A 22,863-nucleotide genomic window follows, 5' to 3' on the forward strand; every position below is an offset into this window, starting at 1 on the left:
AAAGCATAACATTGCCAATCGCTTTTTTCTAAGTTAAGGAAGTAGCCATGTTGGGTTTAATTAAAAACAGCAACTATTTGTACAGCTGTCCCTAAGTTCATGGCTCATAAAAGGATTAACTTCAGCCTTGCTGCCTAAGTCTTTTGGGAGTGTCACAAAAAAACATTTAGGCTTTTCTGGGCAGTGCCAGGTCTGGGCCTTGAGGCTTGCTGATGCTAGTTCAGCCACCAGGCTCTCGGTGCTCAAGTGGCATCGAACAAAGCAGAGAAGAGCAGAACTTCTAGATACACAACTCCTCCTTCTTTTGTTTGGCGGATGCAAGGCCTTGAAGGCTGCTTCAATAAGTTTCTGAAAATTCCCCTCGGGTTGGGAAAGGCACAGTCTTCCTTTTGCAAGTTTTTCTAGAGCCCTTCGTACTTTCGCCCCAGGGTGGGACTGTTGCACTCCCACCTCCCAGACCTCAGTGGTCACTGGCAGGCGTCCTTCGAAGGAGGTGGGGGCTGGGTATCCCCGCTGATAGATGCGCCCGCACAAAGCAGCACGTTTTCTCATCAAAGCCCTGGAGAGAGGGAAGAACGAACGCTCAGCATTTCGCTGATTTTCAAGTGCACACCGAGCAGCGCGTCAGGCAGTTTGGGTCAGAACGCGCCTGATTCGGACTTCGGGCGAAGGCAGAGGCCAGCACGGGTCACCGATTCAGAGCCGGAGGCGGGGCCGACCACACACGCTGTGAGACCCTGAGGCCGAGGAGCCGCGGGTTAGAAAATGTGACCCTGGCGACCCCAACGCCCCCGCCTCGCTAGCTGCTGCTCCACCTGCACGCGGAGCGCGCCGAGCCGCCGGCAGAAGCGATGGCCAGCCCCGCGCCCTTAGTGGCCTCCATCAGCCACCAAATGGTGGCTCTGCAGACCTTGCAGCTGCTGCAGCAGGAGTGGGGCTGGGGGGACGGTCCAGGCGCCCCCGGGAACCCGCGGGACCCGGACCACGTGTCCACCGCTCCAGCCCGTCGCTCAGGCCCGCCGCGGGCCCGGCCAGGGCCCTGGCGCGAGGAGCTGGGCGGGGGCGTGGGGACCAGGAATCGGGGCACCGCGGCCCGGACGAGCTCCCCAGAGGAGGAGGTAGTGCGGGGCGCTGAGGGGGGCGCCGAATTGCTGCCCTTCCCCCGGGACCCCGGGCCCTGCACCCTGGCCCGGATGGCGATGCGCAGCGCGCTAGCCCGCGTGGTGGACTCGACTTCGGAGCTGGTTAGCGTGGAGCAGACGCTGCTGGGGCCCCTCCAGCAGGAGCGGTCCTTTCCCATCCACCTGAAGGTGAGTCTGGCCCGCGCCATCCCCTCTGACGTGCAGGGCAACCCCCGTCCTCCAAGGGTGGGGCTGCTGGGATGGCGGTGGGTTGATCGCAGGATCCCAAACACTGCTGCCCACTGTGATTCAGCCCCAGTGGGAGAAGAAAGGGGGCGGGGGACACGCTGGGGACTCAGCAGGAGGGGCAGGGATCCCCAGACCCACCTGAGGCCCGCCTGGCTGGCACAACCGAGATGTGGGGACTGCGTTGCCAAAACCTCCCCCTGGAACTCCTTCCTCTCTCACAGAAATCAGCTTCCTGCGCTGGAAAGGCCCTTTCCACACCTGCAGCCTGTAGGGATAGAGGACAGCTCCCCAGACCCACTTTCCAAATTACTAACGCTTCCTCCAGAGCCTTAAATACACTTACTAAGTCCTTTCTGCCTTTTGTATGATGAAATCATCTACATTTATTTAAAGTTCCTTCACATTCATGAATCACTATTATTTTTTGCATAAATCCAATTCCCCACGGAGCTAAGGGGTCTTACAGAGTCAACCTAAATTATCATAAAGGGGGGTGAGAGCCGGGTGGGTCCCGGGTGTTAAAGCGTGAATACTAATGCTAAACTCTTGCTAAGTCACCCAGCTCATATAGGTAGGGCACATTTCCTCTTAAGGTACCAAACTGTGTTAGCCAGTTTAGCTGGGGAACGGAGCAGCTGTCTCCCAGGATGAGTGAGATTGCGGAAATCTGGGGGTCTGCATTTCAGTCCTGGACTTGCCATTAACTAACCTAATTGGTTTAAGGTCACAGATCTCTCTGAGACATTCTGGCTTTCAGATTTTGACCAGGAGCATTGCTGTATTGATTCCCCTGGGGCATCTAGCAGAAGGGAGTCGGGAGGAGAGCTTAGAATATGTCTCAAGATTTGCTATTCTGTACAAGCCAAGGTTTGGAAAAAGTTGCTATATATTAAGTTGCACTATACACTGTAAAAGATTTATTTAAAATCAAACATAATAAAGCCTATTATATACCCAAATAGGTATTGTTTCTCTTCATCGGGGTTTCTCAATCTCTGTACTATTCACATTTTGACCTGGCTAATTCTTTGTTGTCAGGGGTTGTCCTGTGTACGATGTTTAGCATCATCTCTCACCTCTGCCTGTTAGACGCCAGCAGCATATTCCTCGCCGCAAGTTGATACAGCCAAAAATGTCTCCAGACACTGCCAAAGGTGGTGGGGGTGGTGGGGTGGGAGGCAAGATGAGAAGCACTCCTACACTCACTTTAGAAAGTTAGAAACTGAAGCTGCATTTCACCAAATGCTCTCCAATGTAAGATGTACTTTTTCTTTTTTTGGTATCACCAAAATTTTTTTAATTCTGTCATTAAACTATGATACACCATTGATTATAAGTCACATGCAAATTTAAGGGTTTTTTTTTTTTTTTTTTTGAGACAAGGTCTACCTGTGTTGACAAGGCTGCAGTGTGGTAGCCATTCACAGGTGCAATCATAACACTACAGCCTCAAGCCCTGGGCTCAAGTGATCCTCCCGCCTCAGCCTCCTGAGTAGCTGCAACTACAAATATGTGCCACCACATCTGGCTTATTTCAGGGATTTTTAAAAAAATGTGAATAAAAGTACATTTTTAAATAGATGAAATATGAACTTGTGATGTCAGTAACACATACAGGGCATAGATAAGGCTGGCAAAAAGAGAGACTGATAATCAGTTTTACCTAAGGTGACCCTGGAAGGCTTCTCAGAGGAGGCAGCCTTTAAAAAAAAAGTACATATTATTTCCCAGACATTAAAGGGAAAAATATTTCAGGGGAATCCTTTGGTCAAGGCCCAGCAGCACTGAAAGGGCCTGAGGCTCTGGAGGAATGACAGTTGAGTTCAATATGGCAGAAGGCAAAAACTGATGCTGGAGACACAAATGGGGGCCAGTTAGGGAAAGGCCTGTGTGTCATGCTGAGGACCTTGGGTTGTCTTGCAAGCAGAGGGTAGGTAGATCACAGAAGCCTGGATAAATCACAGAAGGGTAGGTTTCCATTTGAAAGTCAGGTCAGAAGACAATTTTCTAAGGGCTTGACCCAACTCAGTGGCAATGGACCAAACCCCATGTCCTCTGCTCTGGAAGCAGCCCGCTATAAACTATGCCATTTTAGCTTTAATGCCGCAGTCACTTCTACTTGGAAACCCTTTTGGCCCTTTCTAACTGACTTTTGATTCTAAACATTTTCCATCCTCCTCAAGCCTTCTTCATCCAAACCTCAACCCTCTCACACCTTTTCTGAGAAAATAGAGGCCGGTGGACACAAATATCTTTCTATCTAAAAAATTGCATTGCTACTCATCTTCATTTTTGTCTCTAAAATTTAAATGCTGCCCCCCATCCCCACGTATATTCATGTTAATTCCACTGGAGCAAATCTTTCACTTGCTCCTGGACCTGTTTCTATCAATTTTCTCTCTCCTTACATTTTCTACTGTCCCGTCTCTGCTGACACTCTTGGTCCATAACTCCCTTTACCTACCCACCCCTTGAATCCCATCTTTCCCTTCCTTGTCATGAGCAAACTTTGAAAACATTTAGATGTATTGCTACCACTTTCTAGAAGTATACAGCTACTGGAGTCTGCTGTTCACCCACAGGGGGGATAATGAGTTTTAGGGCCCCTGGAAACAGTCAGGGCTTTCAAGAGAGAAGCAGAGAGCAGTTTCTCTGTATGATTTGTTCCCTTGGCAGCACCTAGGAATTTTGTTTGATTTGCTGTTTGCAGAACAGGTAATATCTCCGTTTGGTTTGTAGATTAATGATTACACAGCACTTAGACTTGAGGAGATGGCATTCTGTCTTTCCAGGGGGCCGGTTATGCAGACTTAGCTTCCTTAATACTAGTGTTAATTCAAATGACTTGGAAGGATGTTTTGTATATTTTTAAATCAGGAACATACAGATTTTGTACAATAGAATGATTTCAGAAATCCCTGCAGGAGGATTTCTGTGAATGGAAATAACTACTGTGTATCATTTAGAAGTACGTGGGAACCTCTCCAACATCAGATCTCTCTGGTGGTGTTACTTACCACAGAAGGTAGGAGGGAGATTCACTTGAATTAAAGCCCATGGTGCAGATGACGGGCATTAGAGATCCTGCAGTGGAGACAGCATAGCACAGTAGTCATGTCCCATGGAGCATTTCAAACCTACTCTGTCACTTCCTACATTGGCCCTTGGGTAAGTTATTTAGCCTTTCTGTCCCTCAGTTTCCTCCCTGTATAGTGAGGATAATGGTATCTAACCTAAAGGGTTACTGAGATCATGCATTTAGTAAGTGGCTTCCCAAAGTTAGTCTCCATCTATCTGAGTTATTATGATTATCATTATTATTACTGTTAACAGATTGATGCCTCATGAATTCTTATTGACTGTTATTTTTGTGAATTCTATTCTTGATATTAATGAATATGATCCATTAACTCTGTGTCTGTTTTTCTGGAACTATTGACAAAAGCAGACTTAGGATGATCTAAAGAGATTTCCAGGAAGCCTACACTATCTAGAGGTCAGCTTTAGCCTCATGCCTAGTGACAGGCTTAGAGGTGTCACCAGTGAGTGACTCACTGATCAATCCACCAGAAGGTTAAGGCAGTGAAATTTGCAGGCATGAAGGCAGAAAAATTCTCACCACAATGATAACAGACATTTTAAAATGGAATTTTACTCTTTAATTAAAGAAACCAACACAATATTCCTTTGAACACTTAGAAATCATCATACACATGCAAACACCCATGCAGTGAGTTTCTTCATGGTGGATGAAAAATGCTTAACAGTACCGAATCTTACTAAATTTGGTGCAGAGGCTAGATTTAACCAGCTTAACAAACATTTATAACAGGAGGAAACTGAGGCTTGGAGGAATTGAGGACTTTGCTCAAGACCCTGCAGCTAAGAAGCGATGGGTTTTATCTAACTTATTCTCCTACATCACAGTGTTGCCCTTAGGGGCGTTATGAACATCATGCTGAAATTGTGTACATGAGAGATCTTAGGGGCGATAGTCGTACATGCTGTGCACTGTGTACACTGCTTGGACTACAACAGTCACATTGTAGCCAGCGGAGCTGCCATAGCAAAATACCACAGACGGGGTGACTTAAATAACAGACATTTATGTTCTCCCTGTTCTGGAGGTTGGAAGTCCAAAATCACGGTGCCAACAAATTCCATTTCTAGTAAGAGCTTCCTTCCTGGCTTGCAGACAGCTGCCTTCTTGCTGCGTCCTCACATGGCCTATCCGCAGTGCGTGTAGGCAGAGAGAGAAAGCTTTGCATGTCTTTGGTGTCTCTTATAAGAACACCAGTCTCATCAGAGTTGAGCCGCTTTATAACTTCATTTTACCTTAATTGCCTCGCTAAGACCCTGTCTCCAGATACAGTCACATTGGGGGTTGAGCATGTGAATGAGGGGACCACACAGTTTAGTCCATAACGCTGAATGATCTCTGCACCTCCTTCCATCGTGGCCGCCTGATATAGTGACAGAAAGCACTAGGTAAAATCAGGAAATCACCATCAAACTAGTAATACTAGCAGGAATGCCTTCAACATTTGCCACCCGAAGGGAGCATGGAAGCGTGCAGGACACCAGGAGGAAGCTAGTCTAGGATTTTTTGAACTGCTGAAAATGACTAGTTCACATAAGGACCGTTAGCCAAGCCAATTATGAGTTACTCTGATTGAGTTTTGTCTATCTTCCTTTGAGAATTAAAAACATTTACAGTTTCCAAGAGTTCTGTTCTGAAGCAAGTTTCATGGAAATTGTGGCGGAAGCTAACTTTCAGAGGCAGAAGAACGTTTTTGCCCTTGTAGATGAAATCTGCCTGTGAGCTCACCCGTTTCAATGAGTGCATTATTATTCCCGCATGTTTGATAGTCCTTGCTGGTTTTCTCATTCTGTGGTGCAAGAGCAGCAGTCATAAAACTGCTGGCTTTGGCTTCACAGTCATTGCAAACTGCAAGTATGAATATTGACTTGTTCAGAGGAATACATTGATGATAAGTGCTTTTTTTGCCCATAGGTAAAAAAATAATAATAATAAGCAAATCTTTCACTTGCCCCTGGAGCTGTTTCTATCAACTTTCTCTCTCCTTATATTTTCTACTGCCCCCTCTCTGCTGACCCTTTTGGTTCATAAACATGCTCAAAGCTTTCTCTATGTAGCCAGCCCCATGAGGCCCCATACTTCCCTTCCTTGTCATTAGCAAACTTTGAAAACTGAATGTGCTGCTGCCACTTTCCAGCAGTATCTATATTTGGTAATATCAAGAATAGAATTCACAAAAATAACAGTCAGTAAGAATTCATGAGGCATCAACCTTTTAACAGTAATAATAATAAAATAATAATCAAATCTTTTTCCCATTGGGGAAAAAAGCACTCATCATCATCTTCCTCTGAACAAGTGAAACTAGCTTCTGCAAATTTGAGAATTGTGTCTTCAAAGACTACTAACATACTATTGAAGACATAAATGCTCACGGTTATATAATCAGTAGCCATAGCCAAGGTGGTGCTCATTATCTGTGACAAAATCATGCTTTTATGTTAGAAAAAAGGTGCAGTGATGAGTCACAGAATTTCTGTTATTCTCTCCCCCAACCCATGGATGAGGTGACTGCTCTAGAAGTAGCTTATGTATAACTTTGCAATTTCTTATAATATGAATGATATGAAAATCAGCACCTAAAAGCTTTCTGAAATGAACATTTGGGGAAAGATACTTCGGAAAAGGCCTAAAACAAAACTACTTATGTTTGACATCTTGGTGAAAATGTTAGTGTTTTATTTTACAATTTTTGGGTTTGCCTGGTGAGCACCCCTGAATCAAATGCTTATACCCATCACAAAAGTGCTTTTGACTGGATTTTCAACTGGAAATGGTGCTGGACCCAAAACAAATGCATCAGGAGCCTTAGTTATTTGTGAGCATTTCCAGTGGGTCTACCACAAGTAAAAATGTTTAATTTCCTGTGGATGATAGACTTTTTAATGGTGACTGGCTAATACTTTGGTTCTTCATTGGGTGTTTTATTAATACACAGTTACACATCTATTGAGACTGACCTTGGGTTCAGGTGATGGATGACTGCTCTGGGCCCTGTGATTTGTAGTTCAAAGCCAGATGTTGATGAACCAAATGAAGTTGGGGCAAATCGTGATTCATGATAGTATGTTTTACACAACATCCCAGTAAGACAGAAAAAGTCACTCCCCTTTTATGTAGACAGCCAGTGTAGAGGGTGCTAATGGGTCCAGAAAAGGGATTTGTATTCTTTTGTTGGGCCCAGCACTGGACTGCTTTAGTGGACAGCAACCTGCTGGCCAGGGAGAAGTTTATTAAGGACAGGCCTCAACACAGACTTCTTCCTTCTTTACTTCTTTCCTTTCTCTCTTTCTTTTTTCTTTCCTTTTTTTTTTTTTTTTTTTTCCTTTTCTGAGACAGAGTCTTGCTCTGTCACCCAGGCTGGAGTGCAGTGGCACCATCTCGGCTCACTGCAAGCTCCGCCTCTCAGGTTCAAGCCATTCTCCTGCCTCAGCCTCCCAAGTAGCTGGGACTACAGGTGCCTGCCACCACGCCTGGCTAATTTTTTTGCATTTTTAGTAGAGATGGGGTTTCACTGTGTTAGCCAGGATGGTCTTGATCTCCTGACCTCGTGATCCGCCCGTCTCAGCCTCCCAAAGTGCTGGGATTACAGGCGTGAGCCACCGCGTCTGGCCTCTTTTTTTCTTTCTTCCCTCTGTCTCTTTCTTCTTCTCCTCTCTCTTTCCTTCTCTTTCTTCTGTTCTGTTCTCTTTCTCTCTGCCCTCCCACCCCCAACTCTCCATCTGTTTCTTTCATGCTCTCTGTAGAGGACATGAAGCCTTCAGGGAGAGCTAGAGGGGGAAACGTGAGAAGAAACAAGCTTGTGGAGGCCAGTGTAAGAGAATAAAACTCAAGGTACCTCAAGACGTGACTCTTTTGAAAAGAGCCAACTTGCTGTAAAGCCGGTGGTTGAGTACGAACTGATTTACAATTTACGTAGATTTAGAAGTGATTTTGAAGGTGACATGGTAGGAGAAAAAAGCACAATCCATGTGGATTGTTTAAATGTTATCTGCATTTTAGAGCCGATTAAGTCATATTGGGTTTTTGACTTTATTATCCACTGGCATTGGTTTCGGAAAACAGGCTTTCAAATGGACTCACGCTGCTAGATTCTTTTTGTCTTCAAGACTTCAGTTATGATGAGAGTGTTTATTTTCAGTACCAAGCTTTAAAAAAAGGCTTAGCTTGTCTTTCCTTTTAAGACTTTGCAGGTGCATTTTCAGTTGTTCAAGAATTCCAGATGTGTGCATTCCTAATAAATGCACAATGCAGAATGCAGAAAAGTACACGGTGTGGCGGTTTTTCCGAGAGACCTCCCTCACAGCGGGTAGGAGAGAACAGAGCTGAGGAAAGGAGACCTCCAGCTGAGCGGTCTCTGATTAGCTCAGTGGTTTGTAGTTCTCCTTGAAGAGGTCCTTCACATCCCTCGTAATTTGTACTCCTTGGTATTTTATTCTCTTTGTAGCAATTGTGAATGGGAATTCTCTCATGATTTGGCTCTCTGTTTGTCTATTATTGGTGTATAGGAATGCTTGTGATTTTTGCACATTGATTTTGTATCCTGAGACTTTGCTGAAGTTGCTTATCAGCTTAAGGAGATTTTGGGCTGTGACGATGGGGTTTTCTGAATATACAATAATGTCATCTGCAATTCTACATGGGGTGTAGAAGATTCCATGCCTTGAATATCTTTCAAATAGCCAAGCCCTCTCAATTACACTGCAGGGAGGAGGGATGGGCCAACAGGACAGTCTTCCATTTGGATGCAATCCTTGCCAATTTTTGAGCTTCGTACCACTCATAACACTCAGCCAACCTTAAGAAAAATAGTGTGAAGATGGCCAAAAAAGAAATATGAAACGATTCACCTGTAGGCATTTTGTTCCATCCCAAAACTGGTTTAGTGCTTCTCCCGCTTGCTTCCAAGAAGCCCCTGTCACCCTGCTGGAGCAACTACAACTCTATAATTCCTGCCAGTCTTGTCTCCCACACCACATGGCTGAGCTTGGCTCTGTAAGTCATTACTGTACCTGGCATCATATGGGATCTGGGGTGAGTCTGATGAATGTTTGAGTTCTGAAATAGAGGAGTTAATTTCTTAATTATACTTTAAGTTCTGTGCAGAATGTGCAGGTTTGTTACACAGGTATACGTGTGCCATGGTGGTTTGCTGCACCCATCAACCCATCATCTACGGTAGGTATTTCTTCTAATGCTATCCCTCCCCTAGTCCACCACCCCCCTGCAGGCCCCGGTATGTGATATTCCCCTCCCTGTGTACATGTGCTCTCATTCTTCAGCTCCCACTTATGGGTGAGACCATGCGGTGTTTGGTTTTCTGTTCCTGTGTTAGTTTGCTGACAATGATGGCTTCATCCATGTCCCTGCAAAGGACATGAACTCATCCTTTTTAATGGCTGCATAGTATTCCATGGTGTGTATGTGCCACATTTTCTTTATCTAGTCTATGATTGATGGGCATTTGGGTTGGTTCCAAGTCTTTGCTATTGTGAAGAGTGCTGCAATAAACATATGCATGCAGGTGTCTTTATAGTAGAATGACTTATAATCCTTTGGGTCCATACCCAGTGATAGGATTGCTGGGTCTAATGGTATTTCTAGTTCTAGATCCTTGAGGAATCGCCACACTGTCTTTCACAATGGTTGAACTAATTTACACTCCCACCAACAGTGTAAAAGCATTGCTATTTCTCCACATACTCTCCAGCATCTGTGTTTCCTGACTTTTTAATGATCTCCGTTCTAACTGGCATGAGATGGTATCTCATTATGGTTTTGATTTGCACTTCTCTAATGACCAGTGATGATTAGCTTTTTTTTTTCATATGTTTGCTGGCCGCACAAATGTCTTCTTTTGAGAAGTGTCTGTTCATATCCTTCGCCCACTTTTTGATGGGGTTTTTTTTTCTTGTAAATTTGTTTAAATTCCTTGTAGATTCTGGATATTAGCCCTTTTTCAGATGGATAGATTGCAAAAATTTTCTCCCATTCTGTAGGTTGCCTGTTCACTCTGATGATAGTTTCTTTTGCTGTGCATAAGCCTTTAGTTTAATTAGATCCTATTTATCAATTTTGGCTTTTGTTGCCATTGCTTTTGGTGTTTTACTCATGAAATCTTTGCTCATGTCTATGAGGTTTTTATGGTTTTAGGTCTTACATTTAAGTCTTTAATCTATCTCGAGTTAATTTTTGTATAAGTTGTAAGGAAGGGGTCCAGTTTCAGTTTTCGGCATATGGCTAGTCAGTTTTCCCAACACTATTTATTAAATAGGGAATCTTTCCCCATTGCTTGTTTTTGTTAGGTTTGTCAAAGATTAGATGGTTGTAGATGTATGGTGTTATTTCTGAGGCCTCTGTTCTGTTCCATTGGTCTCTATATATGTTTTGGTACCAGTACCATGCTGTTTTGGTTACTGTAGCCTTGTAGTATAGTTTGAAGTCAGGTAGCATAATGCCTCCAGCTTTGTACTTTTTGCTTAGGATTGTCTTGGCTATACGGGCTCTTTTTTGGTTCCATATGCAATTTAAAGCAGTTTTTTCTAATTCTGTGAAGAAAGTCAATGGTAACTTGATGGGAATAGTGTTGAATCTATAAATTACCTTGGGCAGTAAGGCCATTTTCACAATATTGATTCTTCCTATCCATGAACATGGAATGTTTTTCCATTTGTTTGTGTCCTCTCTTATTTCCTTGAGCAGTGGTTTGTAGTTCTCCTTGAAGAGGTCCTTCACATCCCTTGTAATTTGTATTCCTTTGTAATTTTATTCTCTTTGTAGCAATTGTGAATGGGAGTTCACTCATGATTTGGCTCTCTATTATTGGTGTATTGCTTGTGATTTTTGCACATTGATTTTGTATCCTGAGACTTTGCTGAAGTTGCTTATCAGCTTAAGGAGATTTTGGGCTGAGACGATGGGGTTTTCTGAATATACAATAATGTCATCTGCAAACAGAGACAATTTGACTTCCTCTCTTCCTGTTTGAATATGCTTTATTTCATTCTCTTGCCTGATTGCCCCGGCCAGAACTTCCAATACTATGTTGAATAGGAGTGGTGAGAGAGGGTGTCCTTGTCTTGTGCTGGTTTTTCAAAGGAATGCTTCCAGCTTTTGTCCATTCAGTATGATATTGGCTGTGGCTTTGTCATAAATAGCTCTATTATTTTGAGATATGTTTCATCAATACCTAGTTTCTTAAGAGTTTTTAGCATGAAGGCTGTTGAATTTTATCAAAGGCCTTTTCTGCATCTATTGAGATAATCATGTGGTTTTTGTCATTGGTTCTGTTTATGTATGAATTACATTTATTGATTTGCATATGTTGAACACTCCTCAGCAAATGCAAAAGAATGGAAATCATAACAAACAGTCTCTCGGACCACAGTGCAATCAAATTAGAACTCAGGATTAAGAAACTCACTCAAAACCACACAACTACATGGGAACTGAACAACGTATTCCTGAATGACTATTGGCTAAGTAACAAAATTAAGGCAGAAATAAATAAGTTCTTTGAAACCAATGAGAACAAAGATACAACATACCAGGATCTCTGGGACACAGCTAAAGTAGTATTTAGAGGGAAATTTATAGCACTAAATGCCCACAGGAGAAAGTGGGAAAGATCTAATATTGACACCCTAATATCACAATTAGAAGAACCAGAGAAGCAAGGGCAAACAAATTCAAAAGCTAGCATACAAGGTATAGAATGAGTCAAGCTTGCAGTCTGGTGCCGAGTAGGTGCTCAGGCGTGTAGGCCAGATCAGTGTTCTTCAAAACAATGAATAACTACAATTAGAGCAGAACTAAAGGAGATAGAGACATGAAAAACCATTCAAAAAGTCAATGAATCCAGGAGCTGGTTTTTTGAAAAGATTAACAAAATAGATAGACTGCTAGTCAGATTAATAAAGGAGAACAGAGAGAATAATCAAATAAATACAATAAAAATGATAAAGGGAATATCACCACTAATCCCACAGAAATGCAAACTTCCATCAGAGAATACTATAAACACCTCTGTGCAAATAAGCTAGAAATTCTAGAAGAAATGGATAAATTCCTGGACACATATACCCTCCCAAGACTAAACCAGGAAGAAGTTAATCCCTGAATAGACCAATATCAAGTTCTGAAATTGAGGCAGTAATGAATAGCCTACCAACTAAAAAAAGCCCAGGACCAGACGGATTCACAGCCGAATTCTACCAGAGGTACAAAGAGGAGCTGGTACCATTCCTTCTGTAACTATTCCAAATAGTAGAAAAAGAGGGACTCCTCCCTAACTCATTTTATGAGGCCAGCATCATCCTGATACCAAAACCTGGCAGCGATACAAGAAAAAAAGAAAATTTCAGGCCAATATCCCTGATGAACATCGACGCAAAAATCCTCAAAAAAATACTGGCAAACTGAATCCAGTAGCACATCAAAAAGCTTATCCACCGTGATCAATTCAGCTTCATCCCTGGGAGAAGTTAATTTTAACTCTGTCACTAACTTGCTGTGTTACTTAGCTACATCATGTACTCTCCCCAAGCCACATTTCTTTTCATCTGTCATGGATTGTGATGAGCACTGAGTGAGACAAGGTATAGAATGAGGCAAGCTCGCAGTCTGGTGCTGAGTAGGTAGGTGCTCAGGCTTGTAGGCCAGACCAGTGTTTTTCAAAAGCTGGTTTGTATGTTACTCCAATGATTGAAAGTGTTCAGGAACTTTACTCTGACGTTCAAGGCTTTCCATACAACCATATCCTCATATTCTACACAAAATTCTATTCTTTTCAGACTTTCTCCTTCTCCCTGACCCAGCCCCTTCTTGACTCCACACGTTGGCTTCTGTTATTTATTCTGATTACAGGGGCCTATGAGCCAAATAATGCTTTCTTCCACACCACCTATCTATCTTGTAGTATCTAATATAGTCTTTCCCACCTACCACTTCTCTGATACTTCATGCAAGCCTCCATTCTCCTCTTCTGCAAAAAGCTTACTAATGGCCTCCACCTTTGTTGTTGAACTTTAATCTTATTTTTGTGACATTCCTACTGAACAATTGCAAATAAATTTCATCTCACCAATTAGATTCTAAGTTTCTACAGGGCAGATTTTTTTTTTTTCCTCTCTCTTTTCTTTTCTTTTATTTTCACTTCCCCTTTCTTTTTCCCTCTACCCTCCCCTCCCCTCTCCTTCTCCTTACTGATCTCCCAATGTCTAACAGAGTCCTCCATAACTTTAGTTATTAATGTAAAGGAGCACCTAAAAATACAAAGAGTTTCCATATACACGAGCTAGTTTGACTTTTGAAACCCCTCCATGTGGTGACTATTATTGTTTCCATTTTACAGATCAGAAAACTGAGTGTCCCATAGGCATAGTGGCTTGGCCAAAGGGGTAGAACCAGCGTTCAGATGGCAAGTCCAGTGCTCTTGAAGGAATGAGCTCTGTCTCCATCCCCGGGGTCTTTGTAATGGCTTGGAGAGCTTCCTGTTCTAATTAACATCTGCAAAGTTCCTGTGCCATGTGGGGTAACATACAGGTTCTGAAAATTAGGATATGGACATCTTTGGAAGGCTGTTACTCTGCCTACCATGGGCAGATGTGTGCTAAAAATTAATAAGCCATAATGTAAAATCTAGAGCTATTTCTTTGAATGGATTGCCTCCTAAGCACATGAATTTCTCTAGTGTGTCCAAATGAATTTTGAACAATAAAACCCCAGCACGCTATAGGAAGGAGTCACATGACAGAACGAGCTTTGCATGAACACTGTGCTGTGCTTAAAATATGAGTGTATACATGTCTATTCTTTCATAGAATTGGGGTTTTGTGTTTTTACCATAGCCCTCATCATATTGCAATGGATATTTGGTATATGATCTATGTGTCTCATTTCCCCCTAGTAGGTTATAAGCACTTTATAGATCAAGTACCATATCTTATTGCCTTTTATCCAGCCATGTGGTGGAGGCTTGATACACATTTGAAATAAATTTAACTAATTCATTTAGCTGAGTTAAACAGGCCAAGGCCATTACCCCAACAGATCAGTTGAGTCACATGAGAGTATCTCAACTGGCTTAAAAATGTAAATGCTGGCCATCAATTTGGACCACTGTAGCAATCAATACATTTCATATCCAGAGTCTGAAATTACACAAGGCTTTAGAAGTTTCAAAATCTACTTTTAGATTGCTCAACCATGTAGTTCTAATTCTGGCAAAGTACTCAAAGCATCGTGTAGGATATTACATCATTTCTGGGAGCATCTGGGATTTGCTAAATAAAAGCGGCTGGGAGGATAGGCTCTGTCATTGAATGGAAAGCATCCTGAGTGAAATCATCACCAATATTGATCATGTGATTTTCTACGGAAAGCCTGTGAGCCATTTAATATACTATTGCCTTAATGCTGTGACTTGTGACCCCTACCTTCCACTACAGACTCAGCAGAAGTTTGGTTGAAGGCAATGATTATTGGATCCAGAGTTGGCCTTCAGACCTTCTTGAATGGTAGAGAAGCACTCACCTGTTTTATTTTTCCCTACCCTGGCTTAAGAGTCCCATGGAAAGCCTATTCCTATTAATTTGTTTTCTTTGACTGCTAATATATTTGAGAAAGGATAAAAAGGAAATACTGTACTAGAATAGTTTGCAAAGCTTGCCAGAGATCTGAAGTTTGCCTAGGGCCTCAGGGACCAGTACAGCCCAGCAGTCGACTTTTATTGTACGTGTAATTTCCCCAAACGATGCCTTCTTTGATTCTTTACAGTAAAATGTGAAATTGACTTCAGGTTTTCAGCCCACAACTATATTTTTAAAGGCATTTTAGTCTTCCTTGGGTGATGAATTCCTTTGCACACTGGCTAATAGGCATACGTCGGCACACGTTTTAGTGGTTCCTTCTATTTTGAATTTCCCCTTGCATGTTTTCTTTGATCCTTATACTTTGTACTTAGTGTTGGATTACTTCTATAAAGCAATTGGACAATTTCCCTTGATGTGGATCTTGAGGAAATAGTCCAGAGTGATTTTTCTCTCCTACTTTCCCATTCCCTAGCAGTATGCTTCAGCACACAGGCCACCCCATAAGCTATGGGACAGGTCATCTACAGCAGGGATGTCCAATTTTTTGACTTCCCTGGGCCACATTAGAAGAAGAATTTTCTTGGGTCACACATAAAATACACTAACACTAATGACAGCAGCTGATGAGCTAAATTAAAAAAAAAAAAACTCTCTCACACACACACACTTACAGTGTTTTAAGAAAATTTACAAATTTGTGTTGGGCCGCATTCAATGCCATCTTGAGCCACAGGTTGGACAAGCTTGATCTAAACAGCTCTTTGACACCTTCTGGGCAGAAATGAGCAACACACAAAGGTAGGGAAGCAAGAATGCTTTAAAGAGAAAAGAACAAAAAGTATGGTAGCTTGCGAATCCTTGAGCGTGGTATGGTTCTGTCTCCGCATCTAGCTTGCAGGTGGTCCTGCTGCCACTGTTTGCTAAGTTGAAATGAACATTGGTTTTGTTTCCGGCGGATGTTTTCAAATAAGTACTTTGTTAGAAACCCAGGTCCTTCTCAGTCAAAAAAACAGAGTTTTTCATAGGGAGAAGAATAGTTTCTCCTTATAGACAGAATTAGGAAGAAAACTCTGGTCCCTCATCAAACTTTGGTTCAACTTTTAGTTCTTCCTTCCATTTTCTTTTGAATGACAGTATCTGTTTCTCTTTTCCTACATTATTTAGTTGAATGTTTAGCTCATGAGTTTTCAGAGATTATTCTTTATTTACATAATCATTTAAGTCAAAGCGTTTCTCACTGTGGCTACATCCCACAAATTTGTGATATAGTTCAGTATAAAGTATTTGAAAATTTCAATTATTTTTTTTTCACTGATCCATGAATCATTTAGCAGTGGATTTTCTAAGTCACACACGTTTTAGGAAGGGTATCTATGTTATTGATTTCTCATTTATTTGCATTGTGATTTGCATGATAGAGACTTTCTGATATTTGTTGAGATTTGCTTTGTGACATTATAATATAGTCAGCTTTATAAATAGTCCACATATGTTTGACAATAATGTACATTTTCTTATTTCCATTGGTTCAAGCTTGTGGTTAGTGTTTTTCAGTCTTTCTCTGTTTTGTTGTTTGATCAATCTAGTTTCAGAGGAAGCTAGGTTAAAATCAGCTTGTATGTGTGTAGACTGAATGTACGTTATGATTATCATATTAGGGACATACAAGTACAAAATTGTGACATCTTCTTGGGGAATCATTGATTTTATTACTCATAGTTTATTTTACCCCCAATAATGATTTTTTTATGGTTTTATTTTGGCTTCTCTTTGCTTGGCATATATTTTAATATCCATTCATTTTCAATCTTTATGTGGTTTTAGTTTTAAATGTGTTTCTTGTAAACAGCATATAAAACCAACATAGTAATCACTATCTTCCAAAAGGTGAGTTTATTGCTTTGTTATTTGTTGTGCTTTCTGATATGTGTAGGCTTCCTACTACTATCTTATTTGGTGTTTTCTTTTACCTTGCCTTATGTTTGTATCTTTATTTCTCCAGTTTACCTTCTATATACATAGGGTCAATAATCTGTTTTTTCTTTTTCTTTGAGACAGGGTCTTGCCCTGTTGCCCAGGCTGGAGAACAATTGCATGATTATTGCTCACTGCAGCCTTGACCTCCTGGGCTCAATGTGATCCTTCCACCTCAACCTCCTGAGTGGGTGGGACCACAGGTGCATGCACTCTTGCCCAGATAATTTTTGCATTTTTTTTTTTTTAGAGACAGGGTTTTGCCATGTAGCCCAGCCTGGTGTCGAACTCCTGGACTCAAGCAATCTGCTTGCCTTAGCCTCCCAAAGTGTTGGGATTACAGGCGTGAGCCACTGTGCCCAGCCAATAAAATTTTAATTCATCTTTTCCCTCTGCTGATTTTTAAGTTTTATGTATTATTTCTCTACTTTTAATAATAACTCTTACATTTTTCACACATGTACCTAACAAGTCTGAAATGTATGAGCTTGCCACCTTTCTCTTGAATAATACAGTGCTTAGAGTGCCACTCCATTCGACATGTCACTGCTGTTCAGCATTTGAGAAACATCTTGCTCAGATGGTTCTAAAATGAACCGTCATTCATTTACCACATTTAGATGTCCTAAACTCCACGTTAGTTGTTATAATTTTTATTTTAAACAATAAATTCTTTAGATTTATACCATGTTTCTGAGTTTCTTTGTTCACTGTTGCATCCTGAATCTCAGCCATTTTCAGTTGAATTTCCTCTTTCAGAATTACGTCTTCAGAAATATCTGAGAGTCTATTAGTGGTAATTCTGTCCTCTTAAATGAGAGCATATTTATTTTTCCCTGAGTTTTAACTGATAGTTTAGTAGGAATAAACAAAATTCTAGGTTGACAGTTATTTGAGGCTATTATTCCATTGTCTTCTCTATTGTTGTGGTATCTTGTCATACCTTGAAGTCCATCTGTATTTTTCCTTCTGATTGCCTTTAAAAGTAATTTTGTCTTAATGAGTTTAGATTTGAATTTCACTTAACTTGTTCTCCCTATGGCATATTTTACTTCCTTAATATAAAGATTTCTGTTTTGGATCTACTCTGTATAATTCTAATCCCTTGTTCTCTTTAATATTGACTCTTTCCCATTCTCTCTGTTGTTCTCCTAGAAGTGTTTGTTGGACTTTCTCATTCTATCATTCATGTTGTTCAACCTCTCATTCATATTTCCCATGTCTTCAACTTGTAATCTTGCATTCTAAGGTATTTTTTTCATATTTATTATCTAGTTTCCTCATCCTCACTTTAGATAGATTTAATCAGGTGTTTAAGCTGTCAATTAAGTTTTAAATTTCTACTATAATTTTCATTCTTTTAGAAGTGGATGTGCTTCTTTTACAAGCCTATTTTTTCTTAAAGCACTTTTCTGATTTCTTCTTTAATATCTTTACTCATTTAAGGCACGGGTACCTAACCCCTGGGCCATGAACAGGAACCAGTCTGTGGCCTGTTAGGAACCACACCGCACAGTAGGAGATGAGCAGTAGGTTAGCAAGCATTACCGCCTGAGGTCCTCCTCCTGTTGGATCAGCAGCAGCATTAGATTCTCATAGGAGCACAAACCCTACTGTGAATTCAGCATGTGAAGGATCTAGGTTGTGTGCTCCTTCTCATAGGCGGGAATTGAACAATGAGAACACTTGGATACAGGGTGGGGAACTTCACACACATGGGCCTGTCGTGGGAAGAGGGGAGGGGAGAGGGATAGCATTAGGAGATACACCTAATGTAAATGACGAGTTAATGGGTGCAGCACACCAACATGGCACATGTATACATATGTAACAAACCTGTACGTTGTGCACATGTACCCAAGAACTTAAAAGTATAATAAAAAATAAAAAATAATAATGATCTTAATTAAATTTGTTGTTAAGAAAAGCACTAGGTGTTCTTGTGAATATCTGCAAGAATGATTGCACTTAAATATCATTGTAAAACTAGGGCTAAGGGAATGAAGATTTAACAGAGAAATTCCAGCCACTCATCATCAGATAATAGGTGGCTAATAGAACAAGTATGATATTAGAAATTTTTAGAGTAAATAAGAAGGCCTTATCGAAGCTACCAGATTCATACCACACAACTGGATATTTGGCAGTATTTTAGCAGCAAATTTTCTTTCTTCTAATTCCCAGTTTTATTAATTAAATTCCAGAATATTTTCTGAAACTATACCTGACAGTATCCAGTATGATCAGGAAGTAATTACTGAGATTTTTTTCAAGAATAATATTTATTCATCCAATCATTCATTCAATCACTGAACACTTGTGGGCCATCTACTGTATGCCAGCCAGAATAAGGCGACACATGAGTATTAAGGTGACACATGAGTATTAGAATTAGTTTCTTCTCAAAGTATAAATGTACTGCATTTTCTCCTTTATTCACCTTCAATTTATTATGAAATAATCAGCATGTTGTGATTTGCCCTTCAAGAAAAAGATTGTTAAAGATTGTTATTTTTTAAGGTGCATACTGGGTTTATTTTATAATTGGTAACAAGAAAATTTTGCCAATCATAAAATAATTTTTATTTGACAAAGCATGCAGACTCAAGGATGACTAATTATTTGACTTAAAAAAAATCTCATCTCTTAAAAAAAAAAAAAAAAAAAAAAAGAGTATCTAATGCCTGATGATCAGAGGTGGAACAGCATTGCCTGTTCCTGACACCATTTGCCACCACCAGCCATGGAAAAAAATTGTCTTCCACAAAACTGGTCCCTGATGCCAAAAGGTTGGAGACTGCTGATTTAAAACATATTTTATAGTCTTTATTTTAAATTCTTCGAGTGTAATCTTGTCCCATATTGCATCTGCTGTATCATGGTAGATTGTGTTTTAAATTTCATACTTTGACTTCATCATCAACATAGGCATTATGCATATACTATTGTAGGGCAATGGTTGCAGACATGTTTCCCTGGAATATGTTTTTGTTTGTTTTTGCCATGTGTTCATGGCTGTTTCAGCCCAGTTCAAAATTTTAAGTTAATTTCTTAGCACGAGTGTTCCCAGGACGTTCATCTGGTACAGAGGGCAATTCCAAAAGTCAAACGACTGTGTAATATAGGTCTGCTATTACACATTCCGAGGGACAACTTTACTCTCCATCCCAAACCCGGCTCAAGAGAGACGAACTTTCATATCTTCATAGTACTGGTAGGCAGCTAAAATAATCTTTTTAAAATTTTTGGCTTCTGAGAGATTTCTCTTATTTTCTTGCAAGCTCAGAAAGGATGTTTGCCCTATTTTTATTTAGAATCTTAGGAATTCAGTAGCAAAGAGAATTCCTTGGGAAAACTAAGTTCTCATTTTGTTGCCAGAACCAGAAGTCCTGGGGATGTCATTTCCGTATACTGAAAAGAGATGGCATATTCAACATTATCTCTGATGTGGAATCATCCCAGTGTAAAATTTATGTGCAATGGATTTTAGGAAAAAACCATTTAGGGATTAAAAATATTGAATTACCTCCTTCTTTTAAATTACCTGGGAACTGTTCTTTCTGAATTTGCATTTGGGGATTTCTTGAGACCATGTCCATTAAATAACAAATTCTGTACTTGAATACTGAACACAGTGAGTATGGGATAATAGAAACATAGGCTATTTGTGTATTTGTCACAGTTCTTTTAGGAACAAGTAACAGAAACTCAAGTCCAACTAGGTTAAGTAAAAAAGTGGTATTTATTGACCCAGATGGCCAAAAAATCTTGGGGTTTATTGTTCAAGTATAGCTAGAGCCACATACTCAGAAAGTATTAGATTAGAATATGTCTCTTAATCTCTTGGTTCTCCTTTCTTCTGTGTTGGCCGCATTCTCATTTGGATGCTATCCTTATGGTGGCACGATATTTTCCAATAGCCTCAGTTAAAGAGGATAGCAGATCCTCTTTAGGTCTTGTCTAGCAGATATCCTGGGCCTGTGGCTTATTGGCCTTGGCTTAGATCATCTGTCCATTCTGATCAGTCCATGCTCTGATTGGCCTGGTCCCTGGAGTTGTGATCAGCTTTGGTCCAACCACATAGGCTAAGAATGGGGGGTAGTTTTTCAAGAAAAAAAAAAAGAAAACCAAAACACAGAGTGCTGTCACCATAAGAGAAAGGAATGGAAGTTGGGTAAGCAAAGTACAACAAATGCCCCCCATAACCTATCTAATTTCTTGTTTGTGTTTGTTGTTCATTTCAGGATAGTGTTGAGTTTAGAAACATCTGCAGTCATTTGGCTCTACAGATTGAAGGACAGCAGTTTGACAGAGACTTGAATGCTGCCCACCAGTGTTTGAAGACAATAGTCAAGAAGCTGATTCAGTCACTTACTAATCTCCCTTCAGATGCCCACGTGGTAGCCTGTGCTTCCTTGAGACAGATCTTACAGAATCTCCCAGACATATGAGTGTTAAAGGTATCGGGAGTAAAACCACAGCCAGCACTGTTAAGAGAACCAGATACTTTCCTTCCTAATTGGGTCAGCAGACAATGGATGTTTTTATATCCAAAGGGGAAAGACTTGATGGCATGTGAAACAGTCTGACCAGTGGCATCTGTAGCCTTCAGGATTATAGCACATTAGTGAAATTTTTTTAAAGCAGTAGTTCACATTTTTAAGTATATTGACCTATTTGCTGACTTTCTGATTGAAATACATTCTACTTTGTGAAATTGATTTGATTATGTATATATTTATTCATATTAAGTATTAGTTTTTATTGAATGATATCTTAATTTGTATTCATATTAATGTAGGTCTAAAGGGTTTAATGTGGTTATTTATATAATTAAAGTTCCTTGGCTCTTAAAATGACCTTGAATAAATGAGATATTTGATAATTGCTATGTTCTATTAATACTTACTGGACACTTCCTTTTATGTTATAAGAATGACCTTTGTAGGACTACATGTTACAGTAATCATGAGTTTCAATCCTGACATTAATAACTTACTGTTGAGCACAAGAAGAGTTGCTTCTAAACCTTGTGCTTTTATATACTAATTTAAAAACTTAAAGTTTAATAGTGAGCTATGACGTACCAATCATGTATGATATGTAAATACAAAGCACAGTATTATTAAAGTCTCACGTGGAAAAGTCTAGCTCTTACTGTTTCTAAATATTCTGATTGAAGTAGGAAATTATTTGAAAAAAGGGAGGGAGTGGATTTACTGGCAGGTTTCCCAAACCATTTAGAGCTGGGAAGAGAGAAGATTTTTTTTTTTCAACAACAGTCCACACATACTTAGGAAAAACTAAATTTCTTGTTGTTCAATGATGACTGTGTTGAGAGCCAAAGTGAAATGCTATTTTTCCCTTAAAATTTTAATAGAAACAGCAACAGATTTAGAAAAAAAGATTATAGTGTGTATGTGCAGCTTGTTTTCTAAAAGAATCATCAACTAGGTCTGTGTGGTGGGAGTACAGTACTATTTCTAAGGTGTTAATAGTAATCAAAGCCTTTTTAATCTCACCCACTCTGATCCTAGTTGGTTCTAAATGTTTTCTTCCAGAATCTGAGAATGAAAAGTAAACATTGCTTCTCTTTGGAAATAACTGACCATTTCCAGAGAAGGGAGCTAAGTATATGATACTGAATTCTAAAGGAAAGATGGACGCTTTGTGTGTCTGTGTGCATGCGTGTGTGTGTGTGTGCGCTCATGTGTTTACATGTGCATGAGTATGTGTAGGGGTGAGGTGGGCCAGAAATAAAGGGCATTTATTTCTTCACTTGATCTTAGCCAAAAGGCTGAGAAGCGGTAGGCATTTATTTCTTGAG

At 40.5% G+C, this 22,863-nt stretch overlaps 1 protein-coding gene across 1 annotated transcript; it reads left to right on the forward strand.

Moving 5' to 3' along the window:
• Positions 1-559: 559 nt before the first annotated feature.
• On the forward strand, positions 560-22,113 carry DLEU7 (deleted in lymphocytic leukemia 7). The gene is made up of 2 exons (XM_033177664.1): positions 560-1,310; positions 21,281-22,113. The coding sequence occupies exons 1-2, from the start codon at positions 852-854 to the stop codon at positions 21,485-21,487; spliced, it is 666 nt and encodes a 221-aa protein (XP_033033555.1). The 5' UTR covers positions 560-851; the 3' UTR covers positions 21,488-22,113.
• Positions 22,114-22,863: the final 750 nt, after the last annotated feature.

The sequence above is a fragment of the Trachypithecus francoisi genome, unplaced genomic scaffold, assembly GCF_009764315.1.
Source record: "Trachypithecus francoisi isolate TF-2019V2 unplaced genomic scaffold, Tfra_2.0 Lachesis_group18, whole genome shotgun sequence".
Classification (NCBI taxonomy): Eukaryota; Metazoa; Chordata; class Mammalia; order Primates; family Cercopithecidae; genus Trachypithecus; species Trachypithecus francoisi.

Excerpts from the sequence above, each read along its gene's own strand:
- DLEU7 (XM_033177664.1), top strand. The coding sequence starts at position 852 with ATGGCCAGCCCCGCGCCCTTAGTGGCCTCCATCAGCCACCAAATGGTG. Across the intron at positions 1,311-21,280 it reads CCTTTCCCATCCACCTGAAG|GATAGTGTTGAGTTTAGAAA; the intron begins GTGAGTCTGGCC and ends TGTTCATTTCAG.